A 26,298-nucleotide genomic window follows, 5' to 3' on the forward strand; every position below is an offset into this window, starting at 1 on the left:
ATTTATGTAACTGAAACGATAGCAATACATTTTCAACAGCAATCGGTTTATTGTCAGATGAGCAAAAGCGAACAACGTAGATAAATAAACTTAGAAAAAAACATTTTACAGAAACGCACAGCACAAGAAGTCTAATTCTTTACCTTCAGTCTAAGGCTGTTCACAATCAACACAGATAATGCTCTTCTCCACGCAGCCTTTCTGCACGGCTCAGCTGCCCGAAAGTTTTATTTTTATTGCACTTGCCAACCTGACATTGGCGTCTCTTGCGGCTCTCAATGGGGTTGCCAGCTTCAGCTGTGGGTACACGCTTGGCAATCTCCCTCTGTTCCAAATGCTTCTTGCGAAGTTCCTGTGCTAACTGTAAAATATATTCTCTCCTTGGTAAATTCTTCTCTGTACATTCTTTGTAAAGTACCCAGGAGTTGATGGCTGCTAGGTCCAATACATTGTAAAACACCTGAACAGACCACCGTTGGGAGCCAGCTTTCACAGAATACTTCTGTGCCATCTGATCCAAAACATCCACTCCATATTTTGTTGCGTAGTAAAGCTCCACGATCTCTGGAATTTGTTTTCACTAGTCCCGATGCTAATCGACTGACCAAAGCAGCACAGCTGGCAAGCAGGCGCCAGCGTTTCAAAAGGCTGATTAGACCCTGAGTCATTCGCTCAGGCAGAGAGTAGAGACTAATCTGATTACAGCTAAACACACTGTGGACTGGTAAATAAAAATAATAAAGTAGAATACCGTTCTGTATAATCACAATACAATTGTTTTCTGTGTGGCAGTCACTGAGACTGCTCCCTGGGCTTTTACGTATAATGTAATATATCTCCTTTATTTCTGCACTCGCACGTTTCATGCTTTGTGAGACTATTTAATACATATGGGCAGAAAGGTACATGAAATCACAGCTCCATATGTGTTACACGACTGGAGAAAATTACATTTTAAAACCAAAAACCGCCAAAATGACCGCCACTGGGCTTCTAGTGTTAAAGCTACAGGTTATATGTATTTTTTATTTATTTTGCTAATAAACTGCTATTGCCTGTTTTAAAGATGGTCACGGGTGATTCTGTGTATATAGTATAGGTAGTTTTATGACTGAAAATGGGAGACAAAAGGAAAAGGTGCAGTCCATTGGAAGTTGTTGGTAAATGTATAATTCTTTAAATAAACGGTAGGAACCAGTAGCCTTCAAACATTTGAAAGGAGCTTTTCTTCTCTTGATTTTAGGTTTTTAGAGTTATAGGATAAAAGTACAGTTTTGGGCATGGCATCAGATCTACTGACAGACTTGCAGGATGACCTGGCTTCTGATGACCCAGCCAATGCCTTGGACCAACTTAAACTCTCCCCACTGGAAGACAGAAAGTGGCTTTCTGAAGAGGAGCTTGGAATGAGCAAGTCTGGTAAGATCCTGGGCTTGCATTGTCATTGTCAGTTTTGAAGAACTGCAGAACTAGAGCAAGTTCATTATTTATATTATAGTAGCTCAGTCTAGCTTGGAAATCTTCTATATCATGAAGCGCACGAGCGGGGAACTGAACAGTGTTGGAGGAGACCTTGTATGTCTCGGGATTGCGTTACAGTTACAGAATCCTTTATTCTTCGAGAGTTTATTCAGATGCTCCTCACGTGTGCCTGGACCCACACAGTGACTCTCTCATGCTATCAGCCCGTTTTGGAACTTCACATCCGCTGAGATTCCACAGACCCAAATCTGCAAGTCTCATGTTAAATTGGAGCCAAGTATTTAGTGGGAACACTAACATAAATAACTAGAACATCACTAATCACATTTTTTTTTCTTTTAGTTCAGCACCAGGCTACACCATTTAAAATGAAGCCTTTGGCATTTTTCTACTCTGTATTGCCAGCCAATGAAAAAATAGTAATAAATCTGAGGTCACTGGTTTATTCTGCGGTTAAACTTAGTGAATCAACTTTGCATCACCATGGATTTAGAAAACAAAACAATACAAAGATAGTCTGCATGTTTCCCCTTTTAAACAGAATAACAGATGCATTGTATTGGTGTTATTAATGTTTTGTTGACTAGTTTACTTTATCTCCTTCCAACACACACACACACACACACACACACACACACTCAAACATTCACAAATGTCAGTATGTAGAAACCTTTCATCTAAGAACTGTGTTCATTTATCATGTGTTGTGAAGTGGGGTATGCAGTTTTTTCATTGATTTTATGTAACTAATTGTTTTGGTTTTTTTGTTTTTTTTTTGTAGAAACTGACTTTTCCAAAAGGTTGGACTGTAAATGGGACGACCCCTACTATGACATTGCAAGACATCATATTGTGGAAGTGGCAGGTAATACAGCCCTTTCGAAGGACTGGGTTACAAACATGCCTCAGCTCTTTGTTTTGGGTTTTCTTATGCAGATTATTGATTTGATTGAAGTGCAAAGGTACCCGTAACTGCATTCTTTTTTTTTTAACCCAGTGTATTTCGTATTTCCCTTTTCATCTGACTCAACTCACTGGTTTACTTCTTTCAGCTATTAAAGAGGAACCAAAAAAAACTCACACAAAAAAAAACCCAGTTAACAGCTCTTTTGTATTCATGGTTCAGGATAATACATTCATGGTGGTTTGGATATATACAAAATGACATTATTACTGTGTAATAAGTTGGTGAAAACTGATGTAACATAGAATACAAAAAATCCCTAGGAAGATTTATAGATCCCTAGATCACATGAGCACGTCAGGAGATAAGAAAGAAACAGCAGCCCTCAAAGACTACGCTTAAAGAATAATGAACAGATAAAAGGTTAATTATGTAAAAGATATTCACTCTTGGATGCTAAGCATTTGCATCAGTAGAAAGTTTGGAAGTTTATTTTTACACCTGCAATCAACTATGTTAACCCCCCCCCCCAAAAGAAAATAAAGCCTGACAACAACACTGCATGGCTTGCTGTTCTGATAACAAAAGTGAATTCTGCAAGCTGGTGCTTGATTTGTTTGTTGTAAGATAGCCTGGCACTGCACTTCGTGTGAGTGTGAGTTTTACAGTGAGACCTTGTGCATTTCACAAACATGACTTGAGAGTTGTCATGTGTTCAGTCACTGACCTATTTAGTAAATCTAATAAACTTTTGATATGTGTGTGTGTGTGTGTGTGTGTGTGTGTGTGTGTGTGTGTGTGTGTGTGTGTGTGTATATATATATATATATATATACACACACACACACAGTGCTCCCTCGCTATAAGGCTTATAATGTGCTTCGGATATAACTCTCCTACAGCATGTCCCCCAATTCCCTGTACTAGCGATTCATGCAATATTTCTACAGTAAATACAGTACCAGTGTTGTTCAAACTATAAACAGTTTCTCAGTCTAACTTCCGTTTCTGTCTCCCATCTGATTTGGTGTCTGAAGAAAAGCTGCGCTGGCACTTCATAACACAGACCTCTTATTCAGCATTAGTTTTATAACTAAATAAATATTAGGCCTATCATGTGGTTATCTTTCCTAATGTATTTCCTTTTTTGCTGTTAGAGGAGCTGCAGCTTTCTCCGGTAGAGGAGACGCTTCAGTCCCGCTCCGGCAGCCGAACCTGGGGCGAGCCCATTCCCTCTTCCCCTCTCCCAACCCGCTCTCCTTCTCACACTTTGCTTGCTTGTCTGTTGCTTCATACTGAACTCCCGACCGACGTTTAGCCAGGCTATTTATAGTTTAAAAGCTGCTAATTAAAATGATCCATGAGTGGGAATGTTACCTTTTTTTTAACTATCTTGTACTAACTTTTTGAACAAAAAAAAACAACAAACATTTGTTTGTTTACAAACTAATGTACCACGTAAAAATTTCTGAGTCCATTGCACGTAATTTCTCTCCCCCAAGAAAAATAAACATAAAATCAGTCTACACACACAAGAATACACAGGGTACCGCGGGGGGGTGGGGTAGGGCAAACATTTGCGAGAAGCCTATATATATATATATATACTGGGGTTCTGCAAAAAAATACGCATGTATCCTTTTGACTCAGCATCGCATGACTTTTTTTCTTTTGGTAAACCAGTGTGCGTGTTACTTTGTAGCTTTAAACTTTTATGGCAGAATGTACTGTTTGCTGTAGTTTGATTGACCAAAAAGCAAGTGTGTGAAACCATTGTGGTAATTGCAAACAATCGTTTGCACATCTTCATACATTATTGCTTCATGTACTACTTCTAACACTAAAATAAGGTACATGAACAGAAATGTAGTTGAGTGTAGATTTTAAAAATGTGTGCCTTTATCTTACACTACTGTTTGAAACACAGCATATTCGTGGTTGAGTGTGCAGTGCTTTATTCTGCAAGTAATTAAAGGGAAAGTTTAGCTGTTTTCTTATAAAGCATATGAGACAACTTGTATCACTCCTAGAACATTACCATAGCTGCCATATCGAGGCCATGTGACATTTTGGTTTACAGGTAATAAACACTGGAGACATTGGCTATTTGGTACACAGCTGCACTCTATGATTCTCTCAGTCAAGATGTTTCCCCATAAACACTGTTTCAGTGCCACATTGTTTAAGCCTCTGACCATATCAATGATACAGGCCACACACTTTTTCTATTAATAGCTTTTTTTTTTTTCCTTTTCCTGAATAATTGATCTTGTTTTCAAGATGAGACCAGCACTGTTTTTACAGGAAGTGCTTTTTGTTTTCCATCCTAGGTGATGATAACTACGGCAGGAAAGTTATTGTGTTCAGTGCCTGTCGGATGCCCCCAAATCATGAGCTTGACCATCACAAACTGTTGGGGTCAGTAACTGTTTCCTGCTGATTACAATTCTCTGTTCCTCATAATAGAAGTTCTTCTGCTTGTTTGCACTTTTTATCTACATCTGAGTCAGATTCGTTATGTGCAAATCATGACATGGCCAACTACTGCAATTTCATTTTTATTATCTCTTACTGATCGGAAAAACAACACATTGTGAGACACCTTATTCTTAAATGGTCTCCATTTATATTTTTTTTACTTTGACTTACATTTTGTCTTATTGCTTCACAGACAAAAATCGTCTACTGTACAATTCTTAATAATGTGGCGTACTAGTACAGCTGTTAAACATAAATCATCACTTCGTACAAGCACATTTTCTTTAGACCCGTTTTTAAGTCAGCGATGGCAACTATTGTCTATTATTAGGAATTTAAAATGTTTTAAAGTCATTTCAGCATGTGTGTTATATGATGCCTTATCTCATGTTTTTCCCACAACCCCTTTTTCTGTTTCTCAGGTACCTAAAGCACACTCTGGATCAGTACGTTGAAAGTGATTACACACTCATTTATTTTCACCAAGGACTCACCAGTGAGAACAAGCCATCCTTTACCTGGCTCCGAGATGCATATCGGGAATTTGATAGAAAGTAAGCGATTCCTTCATTAAGGATAACGAAAAAAAACTTCTACTCAAAACTTTGTCATTGAACTTGTAACGTTTATTTTAGTAGTTCTAAATACTGAACTCATATGAGGATGTGGTTCATATTAATTTGTACAGTATTCTGAAACTCTGTCTGATCAAATACATGATGTTTTAATTTGGGAGGACCACTTGGGTTTTCAAAATAGGAGATGTTAAAATTTTACAGAATACCTAGATCTCCCTTGTCTCTGTCTTCTAGTCAATAAGCAACCCCCTACCTGAAATGCATAGGAGTGGTTTGTAAAACTGTATTGGACACAACACTTTAATCAGTCTGAATTGCATCAGAGGTTTGCTTCATAGTTCATTACATCTCTTAAGCATACCCTGTGAATTTTTTTTTGCAGATATAAGAAGAATATCAAGGCCCTCTACATTGTCCACCCCACCAATTTCATCAGAACTGTACTTATTCTGTTTAAACCATTCCTCAGGTAAAATTATTATTATTTGCATTTAAATCTCATAATATCCCCCCCCCTTCAGTTGCAAGCGATGATTTTAAAAATCCAATTTTTCATTCTCAGCTTCAAGTTTGGACGGAAGATTTTCTACATGAACTACTTGAGTGAGTTGGAAGAGCATGTGAAATGTGAACAGCTTGTGATACCCAAACGGGTGAAAACGTAAGATTACTATAAATAGTACAGCACTGTATGTGTAGACTGAATTTTTGAATTGACCACATCTCTTTTGCACAGTTACATTTTGAAAGAAAGTTTACTCATATCCTAGTATACTATTAGCCATTATTAATTTGACAAGTACAGGTTTGATGAAACGATGCGTTTCGTTCTATATTCTGAGGATTTCTTTGTGAACATAAGCAGCGTGGTGTTGACTACAGTACATGTTACAGATGAACTTTGGAACATTATTGACATATTCAGATGTGTAGGTTTTGGTAAATTGTATATTTATTTTTTTAAACCACAAATATGCAGATGAGTTTCTTACTTTTTTTCTTTCTTTTTTAAGCTATGATGAAAAGATCAGAACAGGACTGAAGTTCCAACCTCAGGGTCAGAAACCAGCCCCTCCAAGACCCCCACTGCCAAACCAGCAGTTTGGAGTTCCTCTTGCACAGTGAGTAATGGATTTCCCATCCATACTAAAACCCATATGCTACAATTTGCCTTATTTGATGCCCATCAAACTGACATTTAGGTTTCTGTATTGAACTATAATGGCATCTACCACTGATATGTCTGATCTTTGTTTCCAGATTGTGGGAGAAGAGCCCTGATAAAGATCCAGTTCCTCTAGTTATGAGAGAGACAATTGGCTATTTGAAGGAAAATGGTGAGCAGTTATAGTAAGCCATGCTGTCCAGGAGACCAGGGAGAGGTAACATTGGTTTTACACCAGTGCAAAAAAAACAGGTTTGCTTTGCTAATGTAAAAACGATGTAGAATGTGTGCTAGGTTTAGTTAGCCTTAACCTCTTCAACTCCAGACGCAAAATTGAATGTGCATTCCAGGTACCAGATTTTGAAACTATTGCAATTGTTTTTTTTACCACAGAAATTGGTCTAAAATAATAATAACAGTCCCAAACAAAAAGGTTTCGCAAAATAATAACACAGTACAGTGGTTACTATGAATTAAAAACAGTCATTTTTGCATGGCATGGAGCTGCAAGTGCTCTTTCATTTGACATACATGCATACGCCCTGGGGCTGACGTGGTTAAGCAGCATTTGCTACAGGAATAAAGGGCACATAAAGCTGTCATCCGAAATGAGTCACCGTTGCAGTCATTCCTGTTGACATGTTGTACTGTACTCTGGCTTATCGCATTGGACTGCTGTGCCCTTGCTAGAATGGAAAATATAATTTAAATCTGTTCAGAAATAAAAATACACGTGTGTGTATATAGATAGATAAATAGATTAAAGACATGCTTCTTCCTTTTGGTAAATGAGTGTTTTTCCATTTCGTTAGGTATGTGCACAGAAGGAATATTCCGGAGGTCGGGCAGTATAAGTTTGGTCAGAGAAATCCAGAATAAATATAACACTGGTAAGTGACTAAAATAGCCCTGTAATCTAATGATGGGTCATGCAATTGACTAGATGTTCTTTTAGAATTGCAAGTGGTACTGTGTTGTGACTCCCCATTCCATCTGCTTGTTCTAGGGGATCCAGTAAGCTTCTATCAGTATGAAGATGTTCATCTTCCTGCTGTGATCCTGAAGACATTCCTTAGGGAGCTCCCAGAGCCACTCCTCACCTTTCAGCTCTATAATGACATTGTCAACTTCCACAGTAAGTGTGAACTGATTGGTATCGCTTTCTGATAAGACTGAGAACCACGAACAACACAACCTAATACAGATTAAAGACGGTGCACTACAAGCATGTTAATTATCATGTGTCAAATTCTGTATTTCTCACAATTGGTGGAATATTCAGCTTTTGCTGTTTTTCAGATGTTGAAGAAGGTGCAAAAGTCAACATTGTGCGAAACATGCTAGGGACCCTTCCAAAGGAGAACTTTGCGTCACTCAGGTACCTCACTCAGTTCCTTGTGCAGGTAAGAGAAAATCAGCCATTACATGGGTATAATATGAGAAAATATAGGCTGAACAGATATTTTTGGGAGTTTGTAGAGGACATTTGTGGTGTTGTTTGTCATCATCCCAAAGGGATTATTGCTAATTAAATATTGCATAAATCTTACCTATCATGGACATTTTAATACCCATCGGTTTGCATACCTAACTTGCATAGATTTAGCGTAACAGACTACCTGTGAAATGCCATTAAGCGTAACCTCTTAATACTTAAAAATTGCATTGGTGTGCATCCTAGCAGAACCTGAATGAACTAGAATGATTTTTGTAAAGCTTGAGAATATGACCTTTACTGCAGGTGTCTGGCCAGTGTGATTCTAATAAGATGAACAACATGAATCTCGCTGTGGTGTTCGGACCCAACCTCCTGTGGGGGAAAGATGATGCCATGACACTGCGTTCCATCGGACCAATCAACAGCTTCACAAGGATGCTGCTGGACAATCACAAGGAGATCTTCGAGGAGGGCAGCCCATAACTCTGTGTCTCAGCTCACACACAGTACCCCTTGTTTCTCTTTCCTTTTGTAAATGCCAAATGCATGTTGTTTCAGTTGGTTTGGGGGTATATTAAAGAATGTAATGGCTGGATACGGATAAAAGGGATTGTATTTTGGGGTAAAATAGCTGACAGGCTTTGGACAGACAGCAAAAAAAAATAAATAATGAATGTAACAATGGAAGCGGGCTTCCTGTTATCTTGGCATCTGAAAACATGGTACTGTACATATTTGTATTTCCGGCACTATTTAAAGCAATCTTCTAGTTTTATCTTTAGAAATTATAGATATATATATATAGATATATATATATATATAATATAATTATAAACATTATAGTATTTTAGTTTTGTAATCCGTCGACTGACTGATCTAATAGAGAGAAGATAGATAACATTATGATGGCTTATAGATTAAGATATCATATATATATATATTATATATATATATATATATATATAATAAATCTTTGAAAAGGTTACTGAATACTGCATCCGAGTAAATAAATCTTTGAAAAGGGTTATGACGTGACTGCCAAAGAAGGTACTAAGTAGGAATGCAGTGGCTGGGTGGTGATCAGAGGGGAGTGGCATCTGAAAACATGTTTTTATCTATTATTAGCAGCACACATACATACACTTAGGTACCACACTTTTTCCCATGCTCAGCCTTCTATTAGAGTCGCACAGTGCTGCCCAATTTTTCACGCTATAGTTGCAAGGCTGTGTGATAATGGAGTGGTATGGGCTATTGGGAGCCACGAACAGGCAGTTTATAACTGGTTCTGCTGTATAATGGGTGAGCACTGTATTGCATTGCACTGTACAGTCCAGTAAACTTAGATTGGAAAATGCAGTTCATAGAGTGTTTCTATTTACGTGAGGCTTTACGTTGTATATTTGCAGTTTTTAAAAGGTTAGTTTTCATGTATTTTGGATTTGATGGTTTCTACATGGTACGTATAGAAGTACAGCTTTAGTATGTCATTTTAATTTTAAAAACACAAATTCTTAAGTGGATTCACATACTGTTTTATAATTCTGTAAATAGCAATGCTTTATTTAAAATCTGTGTATATACTGCCAATTAAAAAAAAAAAAAAGATAATTGAACAAAACATTAAAAAAAAAATATATATATATCATTTTTCCAGTTGAGCGTGTCATGTGTTAGCAGTTATCTATAAGGGATTAGAAACATACAGCCCATAAGAAAACTTGTACATTGCAATAAAAGGGTTTCTTTTTTAAATTCTCATAAGTTAAGAGTACAAATCTGGTTTCAGAATGACTTCTAAAATATACAATGAGTTGCACAGAAATGTATATGGAAGAGCTGCACTACTCAAAATGTTTAAAAAGGTCGGGTGGTGTTGCAATTGGTACAAAGATGGAGTACTAGCTAGTCCTGTACTCTATGTAAAACAGAACTAAAGAGTAAATCTGCAAGTTTGTTATAATTGACAGTGGATGGTAAATTGCTGATATTCATTGTTGCTAAAGATTCAGGATAAGAAATAAAAATGTCTGTGCTCCTAATTTGTGACGTTATGAAGGTTTTACCCTTGCGCAAAGTCAACAGGGGGAGCTAAAAGCTTACAGAAGCAGTTTCAAAACATTGTACGTATGTAAGTGTTGAAAAATGTCTTTCCCTTTGCATACCAGTGAGATGTATTCATTCTTTATGTTCCTTAGTGATCTGTGTGCTTCTCATTTTACTTCAGACTTTGTTTAGCATGGTAGTTACTGTATAGGATTTAGAGGTAGACTGGGATAATTCACTAAGCTTTCAACACAGAACTCCAACACTACACCCATTGTCAGCATAGTTGGCACTGGGTACCCGTCCTTTGAAGACAATATACGATTCAGTAGGCATACATACTGTTCTCTTAAACAATGGTTGTGTGCCTTATTTCAGTGATTACAACACCAAACTGTGTCACAGCATTTTGTTGTCAAGTGGATATTATATAATGATCAAACTATTATTTTTATATATATATATATATATATATATATATATATATATATATATATATATATATATATATATATATATATATATATATATATATATATATATATATATAGTACACATTATATCAAACTAGTATTTTGTATTGTAATGTGAACTTTATAAAGAAATGTAAAGTTGTACTTTTTTTTTACTTCTGCGCTGGAAAAAGGCTGTTCTGTTCTTTCAATCTGCTTAAGCCAAGATCAGTTCTGTACTGGCTGTTTTATTCCCAATTTGTTGTTTTCAAAACTGACCTTTTTATGATCTATTCTGAATTATAAAGCTATTGTATTAAAAATATGAACAAAGACAAACAGTGGTTGTGATTTGTTTTTAATTCATTAATTATTGCATGACTGTTACAGAGTTGTAAGAGTAATGTAAACATATCAGTTATGGTATACCAAGATACATAAAACTACACATTTTCCTTCACATGTATTTAGCAGCGATAAACAATATTTTCATGCATATGCCTTGTGTCCTATAACAGCATTCTTCTTTATAATGCTTTGGTTATTTTTACCTGTTTTAAAAAAAAAAATTATCAACAAGAGGTAGATTCATTGTAACAGTACTTTATAAATAAATGTACAACAATTAAAAAAAAACAAACCCTACAAGCACCAGCCCAATAAGCTGTATACCTGCTGTTTTTACGCATTAAAAAATCCCAAATACGCAATAAATTTAAGATTTCACGAGTAAAAATATGCATAGCAGTTTTGCTGCACAGCTTGTCTGCCTCCCCTAAAACTTCCACTAACAACTACATCTCCCAGAATGCAATGTCATCAGTTACAAGGAAACTGTACACAAGAAAAAACAACCTAACAAACATTGCCCAATCTCTGGCTAGCCCTGTTGTCTTTGCACTGACATTAAGAATGTAATGTTAAAATATAGGTAACGTAATTAATTTGCAGAGTCAGTGTGACACCTCGGAAAAAAAATGTGCTGAACCGATAAAGAACCTTGTTGGTTGTACAGGAGTTCAAAGGAACACTGCAGTTAAAATAGAAGGCTCTTTTGTAATGCTACCCCATTACCATTAAAGATTTTGTAAAGGTAATGTCGCATTCTCTCAGTGTTAAAATGACACAGTCATATGTTAACTGTAAGTCCAGACTGGTGTCGCCAACATGTATTTTCTCTGTGCAATTGAACCACGGTTTTATATGCCTGGAGCTGGCCTCGGATATCCCGGGGCAGGGGTAGGGTGTCGATGGGAGCCCCCTCCTCCAGGTGCTGCAGCACAGTGCAGAGACAGCGCTCCTGCAGGGAGGTGAAGCCCCAGCTCCGAGTACCTAAGAGCAGCTCTGTCTCTGCTGCAGTGGAGCTGACTAGAGGGTACAACGGGACTCCCACCTGAGAGAGAGAGAGAGAGAGAGAGAGAGAGAGAGAGAGAGAGAGAGAGAGAGAGAGAGAGAGATGTACAGCATGTTTTTCTAACTCTAGAGTGGCAATGCCACTAGTTGAAATTCAGGATACTTGCTCTTCCTCTCACCTTGTTCAGTCCTGTGAAGGCCACTCCAAGGTTGATCCTGTTTCTGTAAAAGCTCAGGGTCCCAGCGTGCAGGTCCAAACGAACACCGATGACAGTCATCTTCTCATAGAACGGCTCGGTGTACTTCCTGCTTCTTCCATTATGCCAAACCAAACCTCTATAAGACAACCCCCAGCTCTCACCATCCACGCCTGTTTAAATAGAACACAGCAATTATACAAGAAAAGCATCTTTCCAATGGGTCCAATAATGCAGCTGTTTTACAAACCCATAATTTTAATGATGACAGCAAGTGATTCAAATAAGTTGGCATGAATATATATGGAGAGAGAGAAAGAAAACACAAACAGCATTTTTGTTAATGGAGTTAAAAAGACACCACCACCTACTGCAGATTTTATTTGTTTGAGATTAAGAGCCAGATTCTGGGAGTAAAAAAAAAAACAAAACACAAAAACAAAACTATTGAAAGAAATTATGCTTTAAAGACTATACACCAGAGCATGCAGATTAAAACATTATCTTAAATACAAAAGATTACTTGGCATACACAGGATTATCTTGAAATCACTAAGAAGTGCCATCAAAACTGACACCAGCTCACAAGAATTACCCTGGGGCTACTCCCACCCTGGCTACTCTAGACCAGCAAAGCAGGAGGATTTCTGAAGGAACTGTCTTACTATATACAGTATGCTACATATTTTAATAGGCACCAGTAACATTGATGTGCAGTGATGAACGCTTACTAGAAATGAAATGCTATACTAAAAACATGATGGGGCAGCCTTGAAAGGGCTACTAATGAAGAATGGAGAAATTGTAATTCAGGATGACAGCTCGCTTCTCAGATTCCAGTACCTTACCCAGTAGGTTGATAAACTGGTAGTCCCCCACGTGTAGCTGTGCACTCTTTGTTCCCAACCCCACCATCACTGACGTCCCGTAGGGGGGCTCCAGAAACTCCACCTCCCAGTAGTGCTCCCCATGTGTAAAACCTGCCAGAGACACACAGCTTCACTCTCTCTGCCTTTACTGTATTCCACTGGAACAGGGGGAAATATAGGCTGTGATCTTTAACAAAAACACTGGAGGGTTGTCTGGGCTGGACCACCTCCTGAGGGTTACAACACTGAGAGACTCAACAGATCACAGCTAAATACAGTGCAGGAACTGCAACTGCCACCTATCAGGGCAATGTGACTAGCAGTGGACGAATTGACTCCAGCATGCATATTATTATTTGTTTATTTATCAGACTCTTTAACCAATGTGACTCGGAGACTAGGGTGTGTGAGCTATGCATCAGCTGCAGAGTCACTCACAACAACGTCTCACCCCAAAGAGGGAGCACAAGAAGGTTATGTGACTTGCTCAGGGTCACACAGTGAGCTGGGATTTGAACTGGGACCTCCTGGTTACAAACTCTTTTCTTTAACCACTGGACCCACACAGCCTCATACTGATAGGTTAAGTACAACTTTTTTTTTTTTTTTCTGAGCTAACCTTTAGTCCCCCTGACCCCTGCTGTACCCTGGCTCTCCCGGACAGGGTCGATGTGGAAGTAAACAGCTTGTCGGCATGGCGACAGCACGGCTGCTGGAGACTTCGCATTGATATCCCACTCCCAGAATTCCTCCATATAGTCACTGCTGAAAGATAATGGGAGGCTGGACATTTTCTACCTGGAAGTATATATTATCGATTTATTTATTTATTTGTATATATAATTAACATTAAAGCATAAATCAATATCAGGATCTGCTATGTTAGGACTGGGCAGCACAACTTCCTATGCGATTCCCTAAAAATACCTAGTCCAAATTCAAGTCATACCGCACTGTACTGTACCTCACATTCTGCAATAGCATTACTTCTTGCTTGAAAAAATTCCATAACTGAAACGTAGATAGATTACAATCATTGCACTTAATAATAAAACATATGTGGAACTGTACCTTGTTTGTGAGCCCAGGGGAAACAGCGAGTCTGTCGGTGTCCAGTGAGCCGCGGTTTTATTCGACTTAAGTAAGCTACGACACTGTCTGTACGGTATGTTCCAGCTCCTTGGACTTGAAAAACACAAACAAGATACTGTACTGTGACCAATCCGATTCCACAAATGCACACACCCTCCGTCAGCCTTTTCTTAAAGACACAGCGGCACACATACCAGGCCTTTTGTGGCAATTCCAAATGTTACTTGCAGGTCCCCTTTCCCTGTGCGAGACAGACAGCGAGGTAATGGCATTTATGCTGCGCACTAAATGAATTTGAATATCAAGCACATCACGGGGCTTTCTGTTCTGTTGTAATTGTATCATTGCAACACACATCCAGGCAGACACGGTTCACAAAACATGTTGAACAATCCTATCCTTATTAATCGCGATTACTGAAGGATGAATCACAACGCCTCAGGAAAATCTTACACGACTATTCGCATCGCGGGTTGGAATTAAAGTAAACTCACTAAGGAATCTGATTATTTTTCTTTGGCGAATAAATCCATCCTTCGGAGAAAGCCCAAATGCTGGCCGCTGAAGAGTGTACGTGCGCTTGAGCAGGGATGTCAACCGAGCCTCAGGTACTGTGTTCTTACTATAGTGGCAAAAATAACTTGAATCTGCATAATGCACAGAAAACACTGTTGGCAGTAAAACTTGCCTTTACATACATAGCCTCTGCATACTGAGAGGTGTTTTTAAAAGTTTCAAAACAAGAAAATACATTTTTAAAGTTATATAAACTATATCATAAATCTGGCAAAGATGTACAGACTATTAAACAAAAAATAGCAATACAAACTTACCTCGATTTATTTTAAATCTTGGGTTGGGAAGAAGAGCTCCAAAAAATATTTATTAAAACCGAGTCACGTTTAACAATGAATCTAGTAGTACATATAAAATAGTTTGAGAGTTTAGTGCTTTTCATCAACTCGTTCATTACTTATTCGTTTAATTCAGAACACACTACTTACATGACCCCTTGCTTGGAGAGTTCAGGGTTTTCAACTCACACCCCAGTGCATTCTGGTAAGTGTAGTCTGGCTGTGAAAGGTACCTGAGACAGGTAAAAACGTACTAGAACGCATTGCAAAACGAGTTGAAAAGCACGAACCGTCGCTCTCTTCCTAGTGTACATGACGTCAAACAGTAACCCTACACTTCTGTGAAACAACACAAAGCCACTCGTTACTTTATAGAGTGTGTTGCCAACCGATTATAACAATGTGGAATTGCAGTATTGCTAACACACACACACACAGAGTATATGGACAAATATGGAATGGTGACTAACATTATCCAAAAGCCTTAGGTAATGCTTTGCTCCAGCTGGTAAAATATGCATATCTTTATCCTATCCAGACATACAGGAGACTATAAAGATTATTATTATTATTATTATTATTATTATTATTATTATTATTATTATTATTATTATTATTATTATTATTTTAAACTCTGCAGTTGTAAAAGTATGCTAAACAGGATCTCTTAACTGCTTTATCATTCTGACCAATGATTCCAGATTACAATATCAGATCTAATATATATATATATACACACACACACACACACACACACACACACACACACACACACACACACACACACACACACACACACACACACACACACACAAAATGGTAATGTTGCAAACTCTGTTTTCGGTCTTTCAAAACTATGCAACTTTTAAAACAGTTACACACTTTGTTATTATTATTTATTATTATTATTAATATTATTATACTTTACAAATATGACAGCAGATGAACAGATATATCATGTGGAATATAATATATGATCTAAACAACCTGGATTTCTTTTAAAATATATACATTCTATATATAGACTGCGTTTGGGGACCTTCTTACAGTGTATGTTTGAACAGAACAGTTTTGAAAAGCAGTGCTACACATTCAAAGTTATGTCAAATTCTATTACATAATTACACAACCATGTCATATTAACAATATTTGTGAGCTGCAGGGGACAATGTTATTTCAGTTTAATGAGAGTGGTTAACACACTGCGACAGGGAAAGTGCAAAATATTCTAAGGCTACATAAAAAAAACAGTCCTTTTAATTGAGAACTGTGACAATATTATATTCTAAACTGGTTATTCATAAGGAAGTAATGCAATAATTAAATCAGTATCATATTCTGTGAACGTGCTTCTAGGCATATATTTTTGGGTCCCAAAGATAAGTAATTCCATAGCAAAGTTAGCTTGCATCTGTAGACACAATGGCAAGTCTAAACTAATTTACTGAAGTCCCAAGAAGCGAGTCTCAAGAAGCACAAAACGTACAGAAATAAAGGTCATTAACCGAATTTTCAAATCCCATGTTAAAAGCAGCTATATCCACTGTTCCCCAAAGCTTTCAAGAAGGGAAAAACATAGCTCATGGCTACAGATTCTATTCACTACAAGTGAAAACACATTGTGATTTATAAATCAAGAAAGTCAGTTCAAACAAACCAAAATGTGTTTCTTTAAAAAGTGGACTTCACCATGCAAATAATTACCTTAAATGAATAATGTTTTCCCCGTTAACATTACAATACAAACAGCATTGGTCAGAGAGGAGTCAGAGCTGCTAGGAAAATAAAACAGTTTGGTTTCTGTAGAAGATCTAAAAACAACAGAACATAGATTCCCCATATTTGCTGTGGAGTCCAGTTTAATACAATTATCTTTTTTTGGCTTTAGAAAGAATGAAGAAAGGGGAAGGGCCACTTGAAACATTTGTTATTGTCCATCTTACTGCAGGGTTTCTACAAAAGCATCAAATTCGTCAATTTTTTGCTCATACAAAGCCAGCTTCACAGGTAGCGTGTCCTACAAACAGGAAGAAAAAAAAAAAGGTTTAATTAACAAATCAGGATTTAACTCATTAGTGCCACAGTAAAAGAGAGTATAAACAAACACCAGCGCTGCTCAGTCGTTCCCATTTAAGGTAACGCCAGCTTACATTTCTGAAATATCAAAATACTCAGAGATTAAGCATGCCTTACCAAGTCCTCTGCCATGGACTGTGCGCTGACGTCAATAGAGAGGCTGCTGAGCTGAGGCGGGTTCTGAAACTCCCGATAAAACGTCCCCAGGTCGATGGGAAGGAGATCATCCTTTGAAAAGGCAGGTTTCTGAAACACAGTCAAAGAGATGTTCAAAAGAGACCTAATCAAATGAGCATGGGGTCTGTTTCAAGCAACACAAAAAAGAAAAACCTATTAATTTGTGTTACAGCTTAGGATGTGCAGGGTGTTTGAAGTCTTCAAGGGTATAGAATGCACCAGAAATCCACCTTACTTATAAGGTCATCAAAGCTGGTAATAATTCAACCTAAACCTTGATGCATGTGTCATTTTTAATAAGGGAAAGAAGCTCCACACAATGGTGAGCATGATGCAAGTTATGACCTAATGTGTACAGGCTCGGCTCACATTCCAAGACAGGGAGGATTGTACAGCACCCTGGAAAGGGAACCAAGGCTATAGGTACTAAGTGCTTACAAAGTCCACCATGACAAAGTCGTCCTGCAGAGGCCCACTGCTCCCAGTCGAGTCGTCAGAATGCAAACTCCCCTGCAGTGGAGACTCAACCACTGGGGAGTCAGGAGGGTTGACCTGGGAAACAAATATGGAAGATTATTATTAGCAATTCTGTTTCAGTGCAATCACTTTATTACAAATGCATTAATGAAAAGCCTTTGCAGTGGCAACCCTATCCAGGGGTAGAAGCCAGGAGGTGCACTCCTCGTTTTAACATGGAGGCACAGGGTTAAACAGCAAACAGCAAATCAGAATAGATTGCTCACCATAAGGTCGTTTTCCTCCATGTCAAAGTTCTTTGGTGCAAAAGCAGCAAAGGGTAAATCCAAACATGCTGTGGTCACCTGAAACCGACAAAGTATTGCATTATTATAAAAGAAATCCCCATTTACAAAATTGGGCCAGATTTACTAGGCTTAATAATAAAATCCTAACGCTGCAGTCCGCACGACATGAAATGATATATGACATTATATTTAGCAAATGACTACATACAGAATTGTACTGAAGGATTCTGCTGTCACCTGGTTGGCAGGCTTGTTGACGAAGGCCCCCACTTTCCTTGTGAAGGTGGTTTCTAGGATGTCTGGTGGAGAGTTGCTCTTCGCCTCACTGCTTTGGGATAATGTCTCCGCCTCCTCCCTGCTTTGCAAAAAGAACAAACATCATGGGGATCAGTGGGCAGTACAAACACCACAATACACCTCTCCAGGCAGAAATATTTACATGCATTATTTTTTCATTCTGAATGTATAACGAAGCATTTATTTTTAGTACACTGCATAGACGTGGTACTAAGAAGAAACTATTATGATCTTTATGCATGTGTGTTGAGTAATTACCTGCTGGAGGGGGTTGCTGGGATGTGGCGAGCCATGCTCGAGGGGGTACAGGTGGGCATTCTTCCGTGGTCAGCCGGGGTGCCATGTGAGGGCTGCACTGGGGCCTGGGGCACTCCGCCCTCCTTACCCGGGATAACCATCTGAGAAAAAACAAAACCAGACTGAGAAATTATAATCTGTTCAAACAATATTTCAGTGGAGAAGTCACCCTCCGCAGTAGCTGTGCCCTAAGGACCAAACAGTCATCTAAAATTACTAAAGCATAGGAAACAAAGATCAAAGGGAATTATATTAAACGTTACCATATTCCTTCAAATTTAAGATGTGCTTTTTTAACCATTTTTTTCTTCTCAAAAATAGACTCAACATTATGTATTAAAATCTCCAACAAAAGACGTGACTACCCGAGTACACAAACAGCAACTGCCTGCCAAGAAAAGGCAATAAAGGCGCCTGCCAGAATACACACGCAGCAACTTGACACTGCTGAGAAAACACACCAAGCTTCCTGAGGAATTCCAAGAGAAACGTTTACAATTTCAGCATTTCTAACAAACACTATGAGCTTGGACAGATCGGAAATGCTGATCAGACCCCCGTATTTTTCGACATGCCAAGCAATGTTTAATGCCATTGTGGTTGCTCGGTTACATGCTGCCTGTACGACAGAGACGCCACCTTAAGTATTATACAGAGCGCAGCACAATAAAAGACCTCAATGGTTAATCTACAATAACATTGTTTCGTGTCAGTTTAGTACGATACAACAGTGTAACTGAGGTTGTATCTTAAATGCATTTTTTTTTAATTTATTTTTTTAATAAATTAAAAAAAATAGTGTACATAAAATATAGCAAAAATGTTTTCAGATCATTCTGTGAACAGCAAGTGGGAAGAAATATGACCTGCTCTGGTTTTTGGGTAAAATACAGATAACCTGTTAAAGTCAATCAGCTTGCAAGTGTTTTTCCATTAACACATAATCAGTATTTCTCTGGGATTGGTTACCTGGTGAGGTTGCGCAGTGTTAAAGACTGGTTGGTAGCAAAGGTCAGCTGATCCGAGAGCAGGCGGATGATAGGAAAGACGAAAGCTGTACAGCTAAGACGGGAAATAAGAGAGAGAGACAGAGAAAGAAAGAGAGAGAAAGAGAGAGAGAGAGAGAGAGAGAGAGAGAGACAGGAAAGACAGGCTAAAAATCATCAGAAAATAGCAGTGCAGCCAGAAAAATGAGTTGGAAGACTAAACTTGTTTCTGAAATGTTTTTCATCCCTAACCGATAGAGAAAGCCCTTTTATTTATTTATTTGTTTAAATTTAGTAGTCGGCAATTATTTTTTATTATCTTCTCCCAATTTAGGATATCCAATTATTACTTAAGCTCGGCTCACCGCTATCACCCCTGCGCTGAATCGGGAGCGGCGAAGACGAACACACGCTTCCTTTCACACTGCAGACTCACCATGCAGCCACCACAGCTACAGCGTCAGAGGACAACGCAGCTCTGGGCAGCTTACAGGCAAGCCCACCAGCACACAGCCAGGCTACAGGGGGCACTGGTGCGCAGTGAACCGAGGACACCCTGGCCCCCATGGGAGCTGTAGAATAGCCTGGACTCGAACAGATGATGTCCACGCTATAGGGTGCATGCGGAGAGCCTTTACCGGATATGCAACCCGGGAGCCCCCAGAAATTTAGGATTCTTGACCTCCATCCCTAACTTGGATGTCTTTCTTCACTTGCCCTCCTCTGGTAAACAGAACGCTCATCAAGAACCACTTCCAGAACAAGTTTACAACAACAAGTGGTGTGGAAACAAAGCTTAGAATTTGCATTTTTCCATTCAAATCAGATACACACACACACACACACGCACACAACACCAAGAAATAGATTTTGGCTATGCAGAATGGTTTAGTGAAGCAAAAAAATGTTTATGTAAGTTATCGTCTGCATTCAGCATTCATTATCGCCCCGCAAATATATTTCTCTACTGGACTCACTTGGTCGGAAAATGCCAACCCCGTGATGTGGACTTTCAGAGTGTCCATAACTGCAGATTTAGGTGTCTGAAAATGTACCTTACTTACAGTACACACACACTAGACACAAAGACATACACAGAAACAAAACAAAGAGAGAGACGAAAGAGAGAAAGGAAATCAAAACTTATAAAAAAGGAAAATGAATAAAAAGGACAAATGTACGCTGGTGACTTGAGAACTCAGACTGCATATAACATAACAGTACTGGTAGGTATAATGTCACATGTCAATCATCAGTTACAGGGTGGAAGCCAATGTATTAACGGTCATGGATCTTAGAGTACTAAACAAAAAGTCGTACTAAACAAAAAGGTTTTCGTCATATATATATATATATACACACACACACACACACACACACACACACACACACACACACACACACTAAATACAGGTGCATAAAAATAAATCCATCACTAAGGACATCAGTATATGATTACTCAAGACCCAGAGTACTCCAAGCCCAATTATTCTTTTTTGAATACCGAATTATTGAAGCTGGCAGCTACTAGGTCCAAAATCAAGCTCCGGAGCAGGGCTCTCCAACCCTTGTCCTAGAGAGCCTCTATCCAGCATTCATCAATGGCTAAAGATCTGGAACATGCTAATCTTAACTAATGAAGCAAGAGCTCAGCTGAAATGAAAACCAGAAGACCCTGTAGCTCCCCGGGACCAGGACTGGAGACAGCTGCTCTAGATCAGTGTTTCTCAACCCTGGTCCTGGGGACCCTCTGCATCTGCTGGTTTTCATTCCAACTGAGCTCTCAATTACTTAACTAGACCCTTCATTGAACTGATAATTTGCTTAATTATACATTTTAATTGTTTTCAGCTTAAAAAGTTGCATAGTTTGAGTTACTTATAAAAATCAGCAAATATTTAACAGCTGAAAACATGTAAAAAGGTCTAATTGAGCAAATTATCAGTTCAATTAAGGGTTTAATTAAGTAACTGAGAGCTCAGTTGGAACGCAAACCAGCAGCCACAGGGGGTCCCCAGGACCAGGGCTGGGAAGTACTGCTGTGGAGCATCATTTCAGTTCACAGCAAAAACAATGCGAGCTGCTGTTTTTCTACTTCTTGTATAACTTAAAACATGTATTTGATACAAGGCTTTCTGAACCAACAACTCTCCGATAGATCAGCTGGGCAAATGGCATTTCAGAATTATCTACAAAGCACCTTCTAACTGAAAAAAAGGAAAGAAAACCAAACATGCTGCAAAACATTCAGCTGTCAATTTAAAGCATCATTAACATAGGGGTGACCACACCTATTACTTATGAAAGAAATATGGCTTTTAAGTTTCTGTCCAAGTCACAACATTCAACTACTTTTTCGTATGCCACCTTGTTCAGGAAAACTCCCAGGTCCACGTTAGACCTGACTGCCATTCTTTGTCTTAGTCACCTGTGAAGGGGGAGAGGTGGAGAACGACGTGGTGCAGACCTCCTGTGAATCTTCCACACCAGGGTATGTCACACCTTCATCCTCATCTGCTGTCCTACAGAAATAACATTTACCCTTCAATACAAATGCAACAGCTTTGAAGTTAGCATTCAAACCTGGGAGTCGCTGGAAACTGCTGTTTTCACACAAAGCAAAATAAGGTTCCAATCAGCAACAAATATAGCCCGATTTTATAACTAAAACATGTACATTTTAAGTTGGTGTTAAACCTTCAATTGCATTGTTAAGCTTCAGCATTTACACAATGACTAACTTATAGAAACAAATCAACGTGGTTATTGATAAAACAGAAACATGCCGAGTTGCTTTGTCCACAGGGTAACAAAACAGACAATCACAGGGATGTAAATAAGACTCCTATATTGCATAACATTTTCACCAGTTCCAGGTTTTAATACAAGCTTAATTAGACACAGTGTAGAGCTAGTAAAACCAGCAGTGGATCAGACTGCTATGCAAAAGTCTTATTTTCATCCCTGTGAGCTGGATATACATTCCATGAAATTGAATTTACCTGTAGTTGCAGGGATGCATATGTCCCATGTTAGCGAAGGGGCGATCCACAAAATGATCTATTATGATGCCCATGATGGGTGCAGTCCGCTCAAACTGTCTGTACATACAAGCGGGTGACATGTTTCAATGAGACCCTTACAGCTGACGTATCAGGCCCATACATCTCTGAGCAACAGAGAGCCAAGAGTTAAAGTGTTCACCTCTAAAAACATATCTAGTTATGAATCTTAAATCAACTTATCTCTAATCCTACTTAATAGATGAGACTGAGAATTAAAACAGCTGCAAGCTATTATTTAGCCATTATGTGCTTTTGTAGGGAATGGTACAGAATGGGTGCAAACTTCATGCATATATATGTATTGCTTTAACACATAATACTCAAGAGTATCAAAAACAAAACAGTAATTCTATATTTTTTATAAATGTAGCCAGTCTGCCTTTAATTACCTGGAGGACATGAAGGCCAGGTTAGTCCTGTAAGCACACGACAAGGTGATGGTGCCGACCGGAGTCCCAACTAACCCAACACGTACAGTCTGAAAACCTGGAGGAAACAGCAGCAAGGTTTTTAGCAGTGGCGTAGAGTAAGGTAGCAATTATTTACTAATTTAAAAATGTAGTAGTCGCCAATGGATTTTTTTTTTTTTTACCGCTGCAACCCTGTGCTGAATTTGTGAAACAAGCGTCCTCTGAAACGTGTCCCTGCCAAGCTGTCTTTTTTCGCACTGCAGGTCCACATCGAAGCCATCAGACCTACACAGATCTGAATGGCTCCACCGTAGACCTGTAGGTGCCCTCCCGGCCACAAGAGTCGCTGGTGCGCGGTGAACAGAGGATTACCCTGCCGACCTGAGCCCTCCCTACCCGGGCGGCATTCAGTCAATTGTGCTACTCCCCCTGAGAACTTCCTGTCAGCCAATGACATAGTCTGGCTACGAACCTGCGATCTCCAGGCTATAGGGCGCATCCTACACATCACACAGAGCGCTTTTACTGGATGCGCATCTTGGGAGCTCACAAGTTAGCAATTATTAATGGCCCTCAAACAAAAAGGGACCCTGAACTTCTTGTAATAAAGTGAAACCCATCTGTACCTTCACCCAGTCCAGTGAGCTGCACTTCACCAAAATAGATCCTGTAAAACAGAAACACTAGCTGAAAGATGTGACCACAGAAAAGTCTAGTTCAAAAGAAGACATTTCTTAGAATGGGAACTTCCTAGGTTGGCCTTCAAAATTCCTTAAAAGTGAATTCAGGAATTGGGTTCCCTTTAAGTATTAAAAGTCTTTACTTAAATTGCATCTAAGTTTAAAAGCAGCTTCGTTACCCAGCCTAGCAATACAGACGAATTGGAATTATAGAAACAAAAAAACAACCTAATTTAATAGTGGTTAAAGCTCTGCAGTTCTACAGTACATATCATGATAATTTACCTGTAGAGTATGACATAATCATGCCCCTGTTTCCTGGACAGCTTGTATGCTGGTGTTACCCTTGTTATTGCAAGTAAGGATTTCAGTAGCAATGACAGTCTGTTATAAACAGTATATGACACTTTGATATCTTTATCACACCTGCAAAAAAAACACAAGGATCAGGTGTAGTTATGTAGCGCTATTAAGTCTAGGTGAAACAATATAATTACAGATGCTTAGGTGCAGGATGCACAACACTTTAAAGGAATTGTTGAAACCCAAGAAGTCTGAATTTTAAATTACCACTGCATGTTTTAAAGTGATTCCACATAATGCTGTAGTGTATAACACTTACTTTTCATTCATATCCAAGCACCATGTTTCGAGTTCCATGGAGTCACCCTGTAATAAAGAATATGCTTATTAAAAAGTGTATTATCTTTACTTTATTATTACAGTTTTGCAAGTATAAAATTACAACAATAATTTGTTAGCCATGTGCCAGGTCAGACCTCAGCAATGTTTGCTAAGAAGCTAAGACATCGTTATAGTCCCAAGTGCGGAATACATATTTGACTTATACAGGGATAGAAATAACACTTCTACTGCATAGCAGTCCTTCCCCCATTCCAGGTTTTAATGCAAGCTTGATTAGATACAGTTTACAGGTAACAAGCTCAGGTGTGTTGTATTAGACTCAAAGTAGAAACCAGGTGTGAATCAGACTGCTATGCAATGGGAGTCTTATTTCCACCCCTGCCTATCTGTTCCTGGATTCCTCTGTAAACTTACCTCTGAGGTTTTAAGGGAGATTTCCACACACATGGACCTTCCAATGCCTGGAAGCTGCCCAGCCAAAGCCTTCTTAGCTTCATGGGTAACTTCGGGGATGTCTTTTATTGCTAAATTGAACTGAAAAGATTACCAAATAATAATAGTTGATGTAAAAAAAAGGCAAGGCTATAAATAACACATGGCGTCAATCGTAAGCAAGTATGTCACCATGATCTACATCTACAGCTTGAAAAACAGAATAACATGCAGCTTCATCAAAACGTCATGCAATCCATTGTCGGTAGAGGGAAAAACAAAGGTTACAATGCCTCTTATTCAGAGTATCGTGAGTGGAACATCTTTAGGTCATTAGTGTCAGCTGAAAGATACATATAGAAGATACAGCTTCCAGGAGACAGTGTCCACGACCTAAAGACGTTGATCCCCTTAAAAACCGGTTCAACGCCAAGAATGATTTACTGCACTAAACCGAAATCCCCAAGTCCGGCGCTTACCCAGTCTGCTCCAGTCGGGGAAGAGGAGGACCGTGTACAGATTTTTTCACCAAGCCGAGCTTGAACAATTACCTGTACGGTCTGGGGAGGATAAAAAATAAATAAATAAATAAAAATAGAAACCAAAAATTAAACAGAAACATTAACAGAGAAACCTGCAATGAGCCAGTCTGAATCCCTAGGGTGAAAAGCACTACACTGTAATAGCTGCAAAACATTGCAACACAGTATTTAAAACCAACACAATTCACGTGCAGTCTACACAACAGGTTCCAACAGGCGTTCTGGGATTTAAGTGGTTAAAAGTTTTCGACAGAGGTTCTACTGATGGGGAATTGAGCACACCTATACTCTCCTTCAGAAATATTACCTTTAAGGCAAAAAACTTAATGAACTTATCCAGGTCCTTCTTATCCTGTGGGCTCAGATCACTGTCCATTATGGAGGTAAACCTTCAAAACAATATGCAACCGATTATTATGGGAACTAGAATTTACTTTGACCATTCATTTATGTGCCAACGACAACAGTGTTTCAGTATCGAATGGCAATTTCGATAGCATATATACATATTATATAAACAAAACGTATTTCAAGTGCTTCTTTTTTTTTTTGGTCAGGTATTACGTCAGGAATATAGACAACCGCGGTTGCGATAATGTATTTTCTTCGCTACTGTTACAATGTTTGAGAAACAGACGCTAGCAATATTATTAACGCACAGTATTTAACAGCAGAGCGAATTGGTTGACAACACAAAACCTCGCAACCAAAATACTTTGTGCAACACAAAAATAACAAAGCAACAGTGAATGCCTCGCTGACACACAGCCAGCTGGGTACCGAGTATGTAAACAGTACGCATGTCTACGCTTCGTGTTGTAAATGAAAGCAGGTGATCATACTCACAGCTCATCCCACAAGCAGACTATCGGGGTCCTCTAACGAGAATGCGCTTTCTCACTACAAAGTTTGCGCTACGAGGTGTCGCTTAAAACTACCAGGAGGGATGTGTTGCTAAAATAAGGTGGTATCGGGGGGGGGGGGGGGTTCACGGGTTCACTCTCGGTTTGTTTTCATCA

General features: G+C 38.8%; 3 protein-coding genes across 9 annotated transcripts in view; 1 reads left to right on the forward strand and 2 right to left on the reverse strand.

The window, feature by feature from the left end:
- Positions 1–8,821, forward strand: part of LOC121294325 (rho GTPase-activating protein 1-like) — an 11,092-nt gene extending 2,271 nt beyond the window's left edge. For both annotated transcript variants that reach the window (XM_041217929.1, XM_041217928.1), the window contains exons 2-13: positions 1,244–1,419; positions 2,264–2,347; positions 4,717–4,804; positions 5,287–5,418; positions 5,825–5,911; positions 6,005–6,103; positions 6,456–6,563; positions 6,703–6,779; positions 7,420–7,497; positions 7,614–7,742; positions 7,907–8,010; positions 8,349–8,821. In XM_041217929.1, the coding sequence (XP_041073863.1) occupies positions 1,281–1,419; positions 2,264–2,347; positions 4,717–4,804; positions 5,287–5,418; positions 5,825–5,911; positions 6,005–6,103; positions 6,456–6,563; positions 6,703–6,779; positions 7,420–7,497; positions 7,614–7,742; positions 7,907–8,010; positions 8,349–8,528 (1,305 nt within the window). In that variant the 5' untranslated portion in view covers positions 1,244–1,280 and the 3' untranslated portion in view covers positions 8,529–8,821. The remainder of the gene's footprint in view (positions 1–1,243; positions 1,420–2,263; positions 2,348–4,716; positions 4,805–5,286; positions 5,419–5,824; positions 5,912–6,004; positions 6,104–6,455; positions 6,564–6,702; positions 6,780–7,419; positions 7,498–7,613; positions 7,743–7,906; positions 8,011–8,348) is intronic.
- Positions 8,822–11,470: 2,649 nt separating this feature from the next.
- LOC121295109 (SPRY domain-containing SOCS box protein 3-like) lies at positions 11,471–14,658 on the reverse strand. Its single transcript, XM_041219514.1, has 6 exons — positions 14,549–14,658; positions 14,034–14,147; positions 13,582–13,727; positions 12,942–13,073; positions 12,076–12,266; positions 11,471–11,936 (listed from the first exon to the last, which is right to left on the reverse strand). Exons 3-6 carry the CDS (start codon positions 13,715–13,717, stop codon positions 11,673–11,675), a joined length of 723 nt encoding a protein of 240 aa, XP_041075448.1. The 5' UTR covers positions 13,718–13,727; positions 14,034–14,147; positions 14,549–14,658; the 3' UTR covers positions 11,471–11,672.
- A 1,160-nt stretch (positions 14,659–15,818) lies between these two features.
- LOC121295107 (autophagy-related protein 13-like) lies at positions 15,819–26,272 on the reverse strand. Of its 6 annotated transcripts, XM_041219511.1 has the most exons (18): positions 26,126–26,272; positions 25,587–25,668; positions 25,217–25,297; positions 24,720–24,839; positions 24,283–24,329; positions 23,946–24,086; positions 23,607–23,647; positions 22,960–23,056; positions 22,508–22,606; positions 21,934–22,027; positions 20,483–20,581; positions 19,489–19,581; positions 18,481–18,620; positions 18,163–18,280; positions 17,905–17,982; positions 17,600–17,713; positions 17,102–17,230; positions 15,820–16,925 (listed from the first exon to the last, which is right to left on the reverse strand). In XM_041219511.1, the coding sequence occupies exons 2-18, from the start codon at positions 25,653–25,655 to the stop codon at positions 16,848–16,850; spliced, it is 1,638 nt and encodes a 545-aa protein (XP_041075445.1). In that variant the 5' UTR covers positions 25,656–25,668; positions 26,126–26,272; the 3' UTR covers positions 15,820–16,847. The 6 variants fall into 6 exon arrangements, with proteins under 6 accessions (XP_041075444.1, XP_041075445.1, XP_041075439.1 ...); XM_041219505.1 differs by lacking the exon at positions 20,483–20,581 and having other exon boundaries at positions 18,163–18,283; XM_041219506.1 differs by lacking the exon at positions 20,483–20,581 and having other exon boundaries at positions 15,821–16,925; positions 26,126–26,271.
- Between the last annotated feature and the right edge of the window lie 26 nt (positions 26,273–26,298).

Source organism: Polyodon spathula, chromosome 19 (assembly GCF_017654505.1).
Source record: "Polyodon spathula isolate WHYD16114869_AA chromosome 19, ASM1765450v1, whole genome shotgun sequence".
In the NCBI taxonomy this organism is placed as follows: domain Eukaryota; kingdom Metazoa; phylum Chordata; class Actinopteri; order Acipenseriformes; family Polyodontidae; genus Polyodon; species Polyodon spathula.

Excerpts from the sequence above, each read along its gene's own strand:
- LOC121295109 (XM_041219514.1), bottom strand. The coding sequence starts at position 13,717 with ATGGAGGAATTCTGGGAGTGGGATATCAATGCGAAGTCTCCAGCAGCC. Across the intron at positions 12,267-12,941 it reads CCAGTTTATCAACCTACTGG|GCGTGGATGGTGAGAGCTGG; the intron begins GTAAGGTACTGG and ends CTATTTAAACAG. Across the intron at positions 11,937-12,075 it reads CCTTCACAGGACTGAACAAG|GTGGGAGTCCCGTTGTACCC; the intron begins GTGAGAGGAAGA and ends TCTCTCTCTCAG.
- LOC121295107 (XM_041219511.1), bottom strand. The coding sequence starts at position 25,655 with ATGGACAGTGATCTGAGCCCACAGGATAAGAAGGACCTGGATAAGTTC. Across the intron at positions 19,582-20,482 it reads GGTTGGCATTTTCCGACCAA|CTGTACAGCTTTCGTCTTTC; the intron begins GTGAGTCCAGTA and ends TTCCCGTCTTAG. Across the intron at positions 17,231-17,599 it reads ACTTTGTCATGGTGGACTTT|AAACCTGCCTTTTCAAAGGA; the intron begins GTAAGCACTTAG and ends ACTGTGTTTCAG.